The following is a 13,817-nucleotide window of genomic DNA, read 5'->3' on the forward strand; positions in this document are numbered from 1 at the left end:
CATCGGTATGGAGCGGGTCTCATGTTTACTTATATAGGTATTTAATTTAATTGCTTCGCAACCAACGCAGTAGCTGCTATACCCAACACTATGAAGCCCAGTTCACGATTCATTTGTCCCTTGGATGGTGTGTAGTACTGAGCGAGTGTGGGTTTATTGAGCGGTTCCAATCGTTTACCAGTTAGTAGGTAGTATTCTTTCATTGCTTCATCGACATCGTTGAATGTTTGAACGGCATGGTTTTCACGCTGGAGTTGTTCGTTAATAAAATCGATCCTCTGGAGGCGTTTTTTAGCGTACTCGGCCTGTGCTTTTTGTAAGTTCTCAGTAGCGAGATCGTGCCGCTTCCTTTCTTCCTGTATTTCAGCTGCGTGATCATCTCGTAGTTTCGAGAAGAGGAAATTACTCCCGGAAAATGCCAGGGCATTCACTAACGCCCCACCGACCATCATAGCTATCGTGGCCATCCTATATTTATTTCATTATTTTATCAGGTATTATCCCTTGTTTTACTAGGATGTCTTTTGTGGCCATCGCCATACCAAGGTTCATTATGAGCATACCCATATCCTGCAGGTTGAAATCTAGCTTGATAGTTGGTTGTTTAAGCACCATTTTAGTCAACCGAGTGTACCCTACTGCTAGACTGGCGACCACTGTGGCGTGGTATGCGTCGTTGACGAACGTTTTCCCCTCAGACATTATGTATATATAAAAATATTTTAAATTATAACATGATATGCGGGTCGACAGTGGGGGTTACCCCCTCAGGTACCACCTCACGGTGAGGGTTTCCCTCACGTGTATATAACCACGAGATAGCCAAGGCAGCAGTTACGCCTACAGCCAACAACAGTCGGGTTTGGTTGGTCACTGTAATAATTTTATGTTGGTTACACCACCGTTTTTTACCGGCAGCTACTCTCTTAGGATTCTTCTGTCTGGTTACTGTTGGGGGTACCCCCACTGAAGGGGTCTCCTCCAGTGGAGTTTCCTTCAATGTGGGGGTTTCCCTCACTGTGGGGTGTGTGGGTTGTACCCCCACTGGGGTTTCCCTCACTGGTTCCGTCACCTCGGGAGCAGCATCCATCTATACTATTATTATTATTTTTTCTCTCAAATTGACAATGCTTTGCCGTGATAATCGCCGCCGTCACTGGAGCCAACAACATACCATATTTGTGGTACAGCCCGCAGGTGATAGAACTCACGGCGTGTTCGATAAAAGGGTCTTTCTCGAGGTCCTCCCACAGGTAAAGTCGGCGCTCTGGTGGAATGGGAAGGAAGTATGATACAATACCGGTGTATATCTGGATCATAGCCGATCCTATTGTCTTTGTCATTTCTGCTCCGAGCCGGGACTCGTATCTAGCGTACAGCTTATCGATTTCTTCGGCTGACATTTTGTGAATTTTATCCGGAGTGTAGTCTCCAAAGTAATGTTTGGCTTTGCCGCCAACAGCCAACGCCACCAGTTTCTCTCGCTTATCATCAGTGGGGGTACCCTCCACCAACAATTGTTCGAGCAATTCCTCACACTCCATCTTATAATATAACAAGTAAGATTTAGTTTTAACTATATAATACCCGATGCAGACAAAACACAGAGAAATGAAGGTTAAGTTGCACACGACAAACACTTCAAATATCATAGCTATACTTAGCATTTGCTTAGCTTTAGCTTAGCTTTGCTTAGCTTTGCTTAGCTTTAGCACACCCTATATGCTACTGGTTGGTCGGTCTTGAGCACGAGCTTAGCGTGTTTAGTTTCAGCGAGCTGTTTCTTCACCCGTTCCCGTTCTCGTTCTAATTTGCTCATCACATCGTTCTCTCTCAAACACTCCTCGAACGAATCCCTGTCCTTGCAGTGAAATAAGGCCACCCATCGCGTCTGCTCCCTGAGGTCTTTCAACACCGAGTTGAACTTCTGCGTTAGCACCCAGACGCTGTGATTTGCATGCCGGCCGGAGAAGGCCAGGTACGATAGCATGTCTCTCTTTTTTGTTATCTCGCGATTATCTCATGCTCAGAGTAGGGCACATGATAACGATGTTATCGAACACATCCTTGTAGTAACCCTCCAACATATCCAAGACGAAAACGGTCTTCCCACAGCCAGTCTGCCTGCACCCTATGGCGCAGTGTGGGTCAGTGGGTAGTTGGGGGTGTGGGGGTGTCCCCCACTTAGTAGATGGCTTGCACGAATCTCCCATTGTCTATATTAAGTTGCGCGTCCATAATAACGTACAGATATAATTTCAACTTACCAGCGGGTTGAGCCTTCTTAGTAATCTGGATGGTTATCCCTTCGCTGCCATTATCTATACGGCGCCCGCTACCGTGCAGTTTATCATCATCCGTGGATCGCATGTCCAACCATAGGGCGTACTTGGTGGTCAGGTATTCACCGATCTGCACGGAGCCGAGGTCCAGGTCCTTTGTTATATAATGTGGGGTCCCCACTGGTAGCTTTTTTATCTCATCCCACTGCTGGTGTGGTCTCATACCATGACTGAACAGCTGGTTGGGCACGCCCTCGATGGTCACTTCCACCTTTTCAATCTCGGGGTTGAAAAACTTCTCGCTGTCCCTCCGGAATGGCTCGTAATCCTCCACGGGGACGACCAGGATACCTTTCATCGATCGCGCCGGCACGTTCAGGTTGATATTCCACACAGTGTCGCTCTTATCTCGCACGACTGATCTATGCCTCAGTACGCGAGCGTACAGGATAGCCATCTTCCCAGAGTACTGGCTTCGAACCTGCCTGGCCAGCTCCGGGCTAGTGACCATGTCGAACTCCAGAGAGATGTTGTCTATGGTATAACTGGCCTCATCACCGTTCGGCGTACGCACTACTTTGCTATAGTCGTTAAACGTGAGCTCGTATTCGAGCCTATCACCCAGCGCGGCCTGGTAAAACGGCGCGTGTCCCGTGAGCAACTCGAAGTCGAGCGGCACGCAGAATCGATTCCCGTATGCTCGAGCGATGGCCTTTTCACCGTCCTATAGCTTGTCTAGCTGGTCTGGCGTGAAGGCATACCCTATGCGCGACCGGGTTGATTTGCTGATACCCTGGTACACATCATTGACTCGTTCTCCCTCGCTTTTCCAGAGATCCCCGTAGCAGTGAAACACGTCGCTGTCGTTGATACTCAACACCTCGTTACCGCTGATCTTGACTGTCGTTTTCTTGATGATAGCTCGACCCATGTTCCGCACTAGCTCGCGTTTGTCGTTGTCGGATGTCAACGTGATATTGAACGCCAGTCGAACAGTGCCTGGTACAATGAGGTCATTCTCACCAAGGTTTGGAAATCTAACCAGCAGAGTTTGATTCTGGTCTATCTTGCTGGGATTGTTGGTGATGGTCACCGACTGGCGAACGGCTCTGGCGCCTAGTGGCTCTCTCAATCTTCTGAAAGGATCTAATTTTCTGCCGTACATTGTTATATAAAGGAAATATATTTTTAATACTAATGGATGAAGACATACCTATGGATGATATGTGGGACGATAGTGCCCAGGCATTCAATGATGACCAGGAGACCTCATTCTCGCAAAGTGACGAGCTCATTAAGGGCGCCGTCGACGATTATTACAACGCAGTTGAAAATAGAGACAACATCAAGCCGCTGTGGCGAGACTATTCCAAGTTTACCCTCAGCAATGGCAAGCTGCGTTTGAAGGCTCGCCCGGAGATCGATCTCGTGAAAAAACGCACGAGAGAACAGCTTGCTTTATCAACACTGAGAAGTCGACATGGGAGTGACTTTATCCGCGATGAACTAGACTTCGGAGATTACGGTGGCGCGCGACCTAAGCTTCCTCCGAAGTTAGTTCAAAGTCTGGAAGGCATCAGGGACGCCCCATCGGATCAAAACATGACTTATATTAATGATATTAAAAAGGTGTTGGCCGACTACGAGAACAAGCCCTTCCCGGGTCTCGAAATTACCTTTCGGGAACTGAAGGGGTTGGACCTGTTGATGCAAACCATTCGTGGTCAGCTCTGGAAAAGCACGGCCAAAATGAGTGAGATAGACGACCACATCGCCTATGAAAAGAAAAAACTCGATGAAACTGAGGACGAGTCTATGAAAGCCACCATCGAGGAACGAATACGTAATTTGGAAGATGAAAGGCAGACCTGGTTGGAGACAGCGTCCGGCTACAAAGAAAAGCTTAGATCCCAGACCAACCGTGTGCGGGAAACCATCAATCAAGTCCTCCACCGAGACACCACGTTAGCAGACAGGATTCGGATATTGTTCCGGGAGCAAGGGATCACCATCGCCAGCATTCTGACTGCATTGGGTTTCATCATATCAACCTTGGTGGTGTCACTGACAGGGGGTACCCCTGTGGGGTCTGCCGGCGGCGGAGGAACCCCAAGTGTCGGTGGTGTTAAAGACTGGATAAAAAAAACTCGGGGAAGGCCTAGCTAAACTGGCTGGTAAAGCCGCCGAAGCCCTTCCCGGCATCCTGGGTAGCATCGTCTCGTGGTTGTTGGGCGCTCTGGCTAAAACTGCCCTGTGGTTCAGTCAAAACCTGTGGGCAGCCATCGTCGCCGTGGCGGGTCTGGTGTACGTAGCGGCTAAGAAATTTTTAACCAAATAAGTCCCAAAGCTACCCCACCAACCACCAGGGCCGTTTTATTATCAATATGATTGGAGGCCTGAATATGGGGGTGTGTGTGGGGTACCTCCACATGAACTTTAGACTCCGGGGGTGGCGCCACTATACCCGTTTCACGTGGTGGAATGTGTGGGATATAGGGGGTGTTAATATCGGGGTTGATACCCAACTTTTGATCCGCCGTGGCTATGACTATTTTGTTGTTATAACCCACCACTTTTTTTACTCTCAGTTGCATATCACTCGGAGCCATGTACAGCCCCACGCCAAACACGTAATTGACTTTCGATCTGGCGTATTCTAACACGTTTTGGTAACGGTCGATGGCCCGCGGGAGATCAACTGGAGAATTGATAGCATCCTCAACGTTGGCAACGAACTGTTTCTGAGCGTCGTAAGCAGTTACCTTACCGAGGATGTTGGAACGCGTCATCGACTGCGCACCCAACAGCGCCCACACGTACGTTCGAATCGAGTCGTTCAAGCGTATTGTACCAGCACGAGTGAATTCTTTCGATGTTTTTGAGATCATTTTAGTCCATGCTGTGGCTGCATCAGGATTGGTTTGCTTTATACAGCTGACATGGATCTTTTCATTCGTTGTGGGGCCTGTAAATGTATGACGGTTTGGGTTGTATGAACCATCTTTAGAACCGGCCTGATATGTTCCGGACCTGTAGAAGTACACAAGAACTATACCGAGACCATGGTTCACACCAGGAAGGCGAAAGTCTTTATTCGTTGGAATCTCAAACTCCCCACAAACACGTTCATAAGCGCGTTTATCATAGGGGTTATTCGTCATACTCCACGCTTTATCTTGGGGAAGAGGAGCACTTATTTCCTTCAATATTCGTCTCGTTTGATAATAAATATGAAACAAAATGACTGCCTTACTCAGTTCGTCTATACCATAGTCTAGTGTCACACCCGACCCTGTCGTCGCACACCACACAGCAAAGTTGAGTTGGTTCTGCCAAAACTGCATTGGGTTTTGATTCCAGTTTACCACCGCCTGCGCGTTATTAACGGACACAATATAGTTTTCAAAGATATTAATAAAGGTTGCTTTAAACCCCGTACTACCTACCACCACGATTTTCAAGTGTGCTAAGTCCATATTATAATATATAAATTATATATTATAATATGTACATAACACTTCCAGGAATAACGAGCGGTGAGGCCGTTCAGCTGACGCACGCGATCGATAACACGTCAGGTCAACTCGAAGTCGCACTCTGCGATATCACCTACCTACCGCAATGGACTAACATCAACGCCAGCAACAATAAGCTGTTCGTCAGTGGAACTCGCAGCCAGATAACTGACGGCTACTACAGCGTGTGCTCTCTAAACGACGAGGTCTTCAAACCCCTGGGAGCCGAACTCAAGATGAACGACTCAAACGGCACAGTGGTGTTAATCAACAACGGAAGAAACCCCTTGAGGCTCGGCCGACCATTAGCGAGGATACTCGGTATGTCTCCTGACGAGATAAAACCAACAACAACCGTCACAGGCACGAAGTTACCCGACCTAGTACCGTACCGAGAGCTGTACATTCATCTCGGTCAGGTGAGCACAACGTACAACATTCAAGGAGGTCACCCTTCCACTATACTGAGAGCAGTGCCGGTGAAAACTGAGAAATACAACGACGGTAGAACCGAGTCGTTTTCACCACGGCAGTATAAGAGATTAACCCAGGGCAACATACCTGAGCTGATAATATCGGTGTTAGATATAAATCATAATCCTGTAAATATAGGATACCTCAGCTTAACGCTTCATGTAAAATGACCAGCGCACAAGGACCCGGAGTGAAAAAATGCGTTAATATTGGGATCTCCGACCTCGGAGACACGCACGGTTTCGACGCTCCCGGAGTAGATGGTAAATCGTATGCCTTGCAACTGAAAAACAACATTTACAAACGCGTTGAAGTCCCCTCCGGTGGAACCCTAAGTGATATAGTAGATACCACAAGAGCAAAAATCAACACTAAGTACGCCCTTGTCAACACCGGTAATAACTGGATAATATACCCATCGTTCGGGGGTAAACTGTTCAACTTAGACGATGTTGAGAGCACTACCATCGCCCGAAACAAGCCATATATGCTCGTCTTCACCGAAGATGATAAGTGGGTGTTGTTACCCGATAACGACTGGTTTCTCAATATTAGGCTCGGCTCCCCCTACGTGTTCACGGATAACAAAGACAACCACCTAAACAAAGTCGTGAACAATGGAACCCTGCTCGTGGCTTACGTCCCAACTCAGAGACGTAGCGTAGTCGTCAGCCCACTCAACACTATGGCAGCCCACATGCTATCGAGTAAACCGGCCATACCAAACGTGACATTACAGTTGGTGTCTGAATTCGAAGGCGTGGTAAGTATACTAGAGAGTCTACCGGCAAACTCAACACTGATCATCAAAGTCTACCTAGGGGAACCATCGGGGAATGATGTCGAGATCGTGAAGGGAATCAAACTCGGGTGGGTGAAACGACACCAGTATCAAGTTTGCAACGTTTACGTGCGGGTGAGTGTCGGCTACAACACCAGTCTGCAGGGGGTCAACGTGATCGTGGAAAACAAGATATCACTAACCAAGATCTTCCTGCCTGACAACATACACTTCATGGGTATGAAGTTCACCCCTGAATTATTATCAGAAAACCAGTTGGAAATTATATCGTAATAGTATAATAATGACCAGTCATCCGAACACTACGCTTAACGACTAGGAGATACGGAGGGATTCGATCAGCCTGGTGAGGAAGACGCCTTATATATCCTGCACTTCAAAGACAACGTGTACAGACTGGTGTCGTTATCAGATTTAAAAGAGCCCAAATGGCTGATCAACTTAACACTCGCCTCACCTTATATCACATTAGACGCAGATACGGTGTATACCACTAAGATTAGGAACAACGGTATCTGGCCCGGGGATTTCATTCCAGAGAGGGAATTACTCATGATAACTATTTGGGACGGGGAAAAAAGGGGGTTAAGTGCTAGGTCAAACAATAAATTAACATTTAGTAATAGTCCTTATAGAATATTCCCTCCTTTCACACTCATCATAGAAGTCTTCTTTGGTTTAGACAATGAAAACCCCCCAACAGTACACCAAATTTTACCCGGGGTGTCAATACACTGGTTTGACGAACACCGAGACCAATATTGTCGTATTATTATACAACAGGATACCCACTGGGGTTCTATAAACCGCTTAATAAACCTCAGTGGGGTTTTTATTACAACAGGAAAGTCTATTAGCCTCTCACCTATTACCCTGACTACTAGTCTAGATCTTGTAGACTTCAAATACATTAATAGAGTATTAACTGAAACACAATTAAAATATCTTTCAAAATATATATTATAGGATGGGTCTGTACCCAGTCGTAGAGGAAGTAGCGAAGACGCTGGAAACCGTAGATGGGTTCCGCTTGAGGCAGTTATGTGATGTGAAACGCCAACTAGAACAAGACCGTGACACGCGGAAAGCACTATGTAAGAAGTACTATAGAGCTTTCAATATCGTGGACGGGGCTGACACTACCCTTATGGCAACCAGCATGGGACTAGGGGCGGCAGGTGTTGGGTTGTTAGCTACCATCGTGGCTGCACCTATAGTGCTAGGTATTGAAATAACGGCAGGGTTGGCAGGGTTGGCACTTAAGTTGATATCACGCAGACTGCATCGTAAGGCATTGAAACACGACGAGATCAGGGTTCTGGCCGAAGCAAAGCTCAACACAGTAAGTGGGCGTATTTCCATGGCACTCTCTGATAGTAAGATCTCAGAAGAGGAGTTTCGTTCAATCCTCTCTGAACTCACAAAATATAACGGAATGAAACAAGATATTCGGTCCAAGTCTCGTAAGTCTGCTATCAGCGAAGACGAGAAAAAAAAGTACATAGAACAGGGGATACAAAAAGCCCAGCAAGCCTTTATTACAAACACCAAAGAGATCATAGGCGGTTCACGTTAAACTGTTTCATCGATATAAACGTGACATAGGCCGCCAACTTTTTTGTAGTAAGGGTAATAGTAGAAAGAGCTAAGGGGCCAACCAAAGCCTTAGTTAGTAAATAAGGCGTTGTAGAGACTTTTTTTTTGAAAGTGGTCCAGGAGTTCATGGGTGCCGTGTCACAACTGCTAGCCAAACACGATACAAAGGTCAGAAACCGGCAGACGCTATCAAACTAAAATCAATAGTTGCAGAGTCGGCCGCTCCATTGCGTGGGAAGGAGAAACAGATACCAGATAGGGTCCTAGTGAGGTATCTATACCAGCCGGGGGAACACGAGGGTGATAGCCGTAAGCGGGCCACCGATCCTATATGGTCAGTCAAAACTTACAACATAGATAAAGTGGATATGAAAGCCGACGAACCTAACTTATACTACTTGAGGGATGGGCCGGGTAGGGGGTTTGTAAGAGAAGAATTATTGATCGTACCGTACGGCACAGTGTTACCTCCAACACACGTTAAGTAGTAGGGGTAATAGTAGCAAGAGCTAAGGGCCCAACCAAAGCCTTATTTAGTAAATAAGGCTTTGTAGAGACTTTTCTTGAAAGTGTTTTAAAACCCCCATTGTATATACTACTTCCTGAAGATATTTTACTGTAACATTGCTGAGCACTATCTCTTCAGGGTGGGACTGAGCATTGTCAATAAACAAGTTTCGTCTCTTTTTGGCATCTGCTTGTTGAGTTGATCTAGCCAATCACTGAATGTGTGAGGTCATCCATGCCTTCCAGTTAACTTGCCAAGTCGCAGGGAGCGTCTCCACATTCACATTCTTTAAACACAGCTTTATCGATTTCAAGAGGCTTGGGCTTCTCGCCTGTTGCACTGCAACATAATAGCACAGTCAACCTTTCTTTTGACACTTTCCCTACCTTTGGCAGCTATACTTTACTCTGACAGAGTTTTGTCTGGTAATGCTCGAAAATACAAGTCTGTTTATGGCAGTTGAAGGTATCTTCTAAATTGTGGTCGTCGATTGAGGGGAAGCTGGCTTTGAAAATGTCGACAGTAACACTGTTTAAGTCAGCACTTTTTTCACTAACTTTAGCTGCTTGATGTTATGACGAGACTCCATGAACTTAGCCAACCATCTTAAGCTTTGAAATCAAATCATCCGTCACAAGTTCCACTGATAACTGAAATGCCTTCTCTTTCAAGACTGACTTCGACAGTGGTATGTATTTTTGTCCATGCACACGTAAACCAGTCATGCAGACAGCCTTGTTTATTACTTCAAACTTTCCCTTGTGCATTCGAAATATCATAAAAGTCACCTTTTCTTCAAACTGTCAACATATATTCTTCCTTTTTCTTCAAAATGTCAGATCCGGTTTCTTTGCTTATCTGGTACTTGTCAGCCAGGTCTTTCTGTAAAATCTTTGGAGTAGCCTCAGATTCATTGATTAAATTTATCTTGGTTACAAGCAACAATTCTGTACATGGGCGTTTTCGTGGTCTCTCAGATATTTTTAATAGATCGATGCCACACTGTGTCTGACAGCTCCTTAAATGCTTTGTGTCACTGACACAGGATCATCTCACAGGGTGCGCACGGGCCTGGAATAGGCCTTAAATTTGACAGTTGCCTTGAAAAGACCTTAAATTTAGCATTGACTTATAAAGACCTTGAATATTAAAAGATTGCCTTGAAAAGGCCTTAAATTTGATCTTAAAGATATTTTAAAAAATAGATCTATTTAAATATGTTATTGAAACGTAAAAGATCAGAAGTTGAACAAGAACTGTTTACTTCCTGCTTGTTACGCGCCCCTACATCAGCATAAGTAAACTCGGGTCACAGTTTACATGTATGCATTGACTAATCACAGTTTGCTTCGTCACAGTTTGGGAAACAACGAACATTCACGGAAATACATTATTCAAAATGCTCACGCACAACCACCAATTATCGTTGGTGACCTTCTTATCAACCAGTCAGATGTAGGTCATTTAAAAAAATAGACGCTGACGTGGCATATTCATGGCCAAGTAAGCTCAAGGGTAAATGTGGGTTCCTGGCATCTAAAACTGTCTGTTTACGAAAATACTATCAGTGTTTTCAAATTAGAGGATTCATGCAGAGTTACACAGCCTTTAAGTTAAAATTTCTAAATAAATTTTGATAAATTCCTTTCACTGATAGGATAGTGTTAAACATTAACGTTTGTGTGCCAGGAATCCGTCATGAAATTGCATTATGCATGTTCGGGGCTAATGGGATTTTTGAACAGGGATGTTGTATTTACAAACCAAAGTATTGGTATTACCTGTCAAGAACATGGGCCATTCCATTTTTTTACTTCATGACCTGTATTGGATCAGTCTATTGCTGAATATAGGTAAGATGGGTAAGATTTGCTTATGTGCAAATTAAGAACATATCTTGTGGTATAAATAATACTTCAATTAAATAAAAGGTGAGTTGTTTTAAGTGGAACGTTATGTATCCACAAAATGATTCCAGCAGAAAGGTTTGATCTTTTAATTCAAGAACATACATATTGGGAATACTTATTAATCTAGTGCTCTATAATGGCTGTTCTAACACTTGTCACGTGTCCAGCTGGCATTGTCGGGCACTACCATGTACAGGAGTCATAGGTTAATGCCATATTTGGCAGCAAGGGTGCTTCGTGCATTAGGCCTAGTGACGACCACTGATCCAGTGCAAGATGGGTCGCACTGTTTTTAATGTCAACTGGAGGAAGAAATATTCTTGGTTGGATACATTCAAAGGGGGTTGCCACAAGGCATTATGCAATGTCTGCTACAAGACAATCGATCTCGGGAAGATGGGCGAGTCAGCTTTAAAATCGCACGCACAAAGTAGTTCGTATCAGGTAAACGAACGAGCATGTGGCTCAAGCGTACGGTCATCCATGCCTTTGTTCTTGCAAGTGCCAACAACGAGCAACGATGATAAATCGAGCGGTGAAATTAATTCTCCCAGTGAATTGTTGACCCTCACTATTCCAGCCTCACCAAAATCGGAAAGTACAACTTCTGCAAAATCTGCAACGAACACGATCTCAAAATTTGTAGCTGACAATGCCGTTCAGAAATTCAATACAAATCGGTTATCCAGTACATGGTTATTAGTAAATTTAAGCATCCTCAGTGGGCCTTAAATTTGGCTGAAGTGGCCTTAACAAAGTCCTAAAAAGGCCTTAAATTTGATTGTCATATGGCTGTACACACCCTGATCTCAATTAGTAGCAATCACATCAAAAAGTAAGGTTTCACCGCCAGACAAAATACCCAAACCAGTCAATGGGTTATTTATACAAGGTTTACTGGCCAAGTAGACATTCTGCTCGGTCCGAATTATACAGCAGTGTTTTACATATAACTAACTACCTCTTCGCTTCGTACCGTTACTTCAGTCCGAAATCCAAAATAATGAGAGTCCGAGACATAGAGCTATTTCATTATGACAACAAAGAAGGATCACATCAGGACCATAAGTTCAGTTCAGTTCAGTTCAGTGGAGCTATTTCATTATGACAACAAAGAAGGATCACATCAGGACCATAAGTTCATTCCGCTTTATACAGCAATCCGAGAAAGACAGAGTGTGAGTTGGACAAAGTTCGCTGTAGGTTGTAGTTCGATGAAAGCAAACCAACTTTAGGCCATGACCCGAATATTTTTTAAAAAATGGCCCAGCCTCTCTGAGAATACATGTTATTTGCGTTTAGTAAAATATGTATTCGATTGATGGACATAAGCATTTTGCATGACATTGCTACATAACAATTTTTTTCTTGAAACCAAGGCGGGTGTCATAAATACTACTTACAGTATTATTGTCACTGCAACCTTTCCTCAGTGGAAGAAATCATTACGTTACAAGTTGCAATATCCTTTTGGTCATCAATCACTACAACTAGAATTGTTTTGAACTTCAATAGTATTTGCTATCTTGGAAGCAAGGTAGGGGTCGTGAAACTATCCGATTCATTATATACTACAAGCTTCCACAGCGATTGCTTCGCTCTCATATACAACCCATTTAGCATGAATTGTGGGGTCCAGTGGAATACGTGCATGGTAATACTATCACCTGACCCCTGATAGGAGTTGCACCACAACGAGTCGGCAGCTCTTTGTTGTGGTCAAGAAATATGCAAAATGAGCGTGTCACACATTTTCTATACAACTAATTGAAAATCCTTTGGATATCACGCACAGAGATTCACATCGTTTTTTGCTGCAGGTTTTTGAATGTGAAAATCAAATGATTGCTGGATATGTTGAATTTCCAAATAACGTAAATGGTCACCGATACCGTTTTTATATGAAACCACTAATGAGAAATCTGAAACATTACTGATGAACATAGACTGAGATGTTTTTGAAAATACACTTGATTTTAACCACATACAAGAAATTTGACTGAGGTTGGAAGCATGGAATTGCTGGTATCTAAGAATATGTCAAGGTTCAGTCAAAGTGTTATGGGAAATCATTCACTTGATTTTGCTTTTTTGTTTTTACAGGCTATACATTATGGCTGATACTTCGCCCAAGACATCTGCCCCACAGAAGAAGGCAGGCAGGTGAGTTTATTTAATGTTGTACAAGTGTATCATCTTTTATGAATCAGCAACTCAGGCAGTAGTTGTTTGGCATGGTCATGTTGTCACTACTGTGGTGGAAATGCCTTTCATGAATTGTGTTCTTGTGGAAGAAACGTAAGGTTGTTGCATGATTATTTTGTGGAGACTGTTAAAGGTCAAGTGCAACCAAATGCACCTTTTGGTATGCACTTACTGAAGCAAATCATCAAAAATGCCCATTTTACCTATAAAGTTGGAAAAAAAACACAATGAAAAAAAAGCCAGCCAAATCAGAGTTCAAACGATTCACCCAGCACTGGGCGAAAAAAGTGGTTTCAAAAACTGTGCTGCCGGTAGCCCATAACGCATGCGCAGTGAATAGCTTCGCAGAGCTTAAACAGTATGCATGCCCAGAGCATGAGGTCGTGAGCAGTAGTCTGATCTTGGTTGTGTACACAAACAAGTAAATATTCTATTTGTTAATAAAAAACTTGATTGTGGTAAGCAGCCTGTAACATAAAAAGCTCAGTGTCTGATTTATTGACACCTTGATGTCTCCCTGTCTGC

At 44.2% G+C, this 13,817-nt stretch overlaps 1 protein-coding gene across 2 annotated transcripts in view; it reads left to right on the forward strand.

Annotated features, from left to right (window-relative positions):
* Positions 1-13,817, forward strand: part of LOC137281533 (large ribosomal subunit protein eL33-like) — a 37,464-nt gene that overhangs the window by 12,155 nt on the left and 11,492 nt on the right. For both annotated transcript variants that reach the window (XM_067812818.1, XM_067812819.1), the window contains exon 2: positions 13,191-13,250. In XM_067812818.1, the coding sequence (XP_067668919.1) occupies positions 13,201-13,250 (50 nt within the window). In that variant the 5' untranslated portion in view covers positions 13,191-13,200. The remainder of the gene's footprint in view (positions 1-13,190; positions 13,251-13,817) is intronic.

The sequence above is a fragment of the Haliotis asinina genome, chromosome 4 (assembly GCF_037392515.1).
Source record: "Haliotis asinina isolate JCU_RB_2024 chromosome 4, JCU_Hal_asi_v2, whole genome shotgun sequence".
Taxonomy (NCBI): Eukaryota; Metazoa; Mollusca; class Gastropoda; order Lepetellida; family Haliotidae; genus Haliotis; species Haliotis asinina.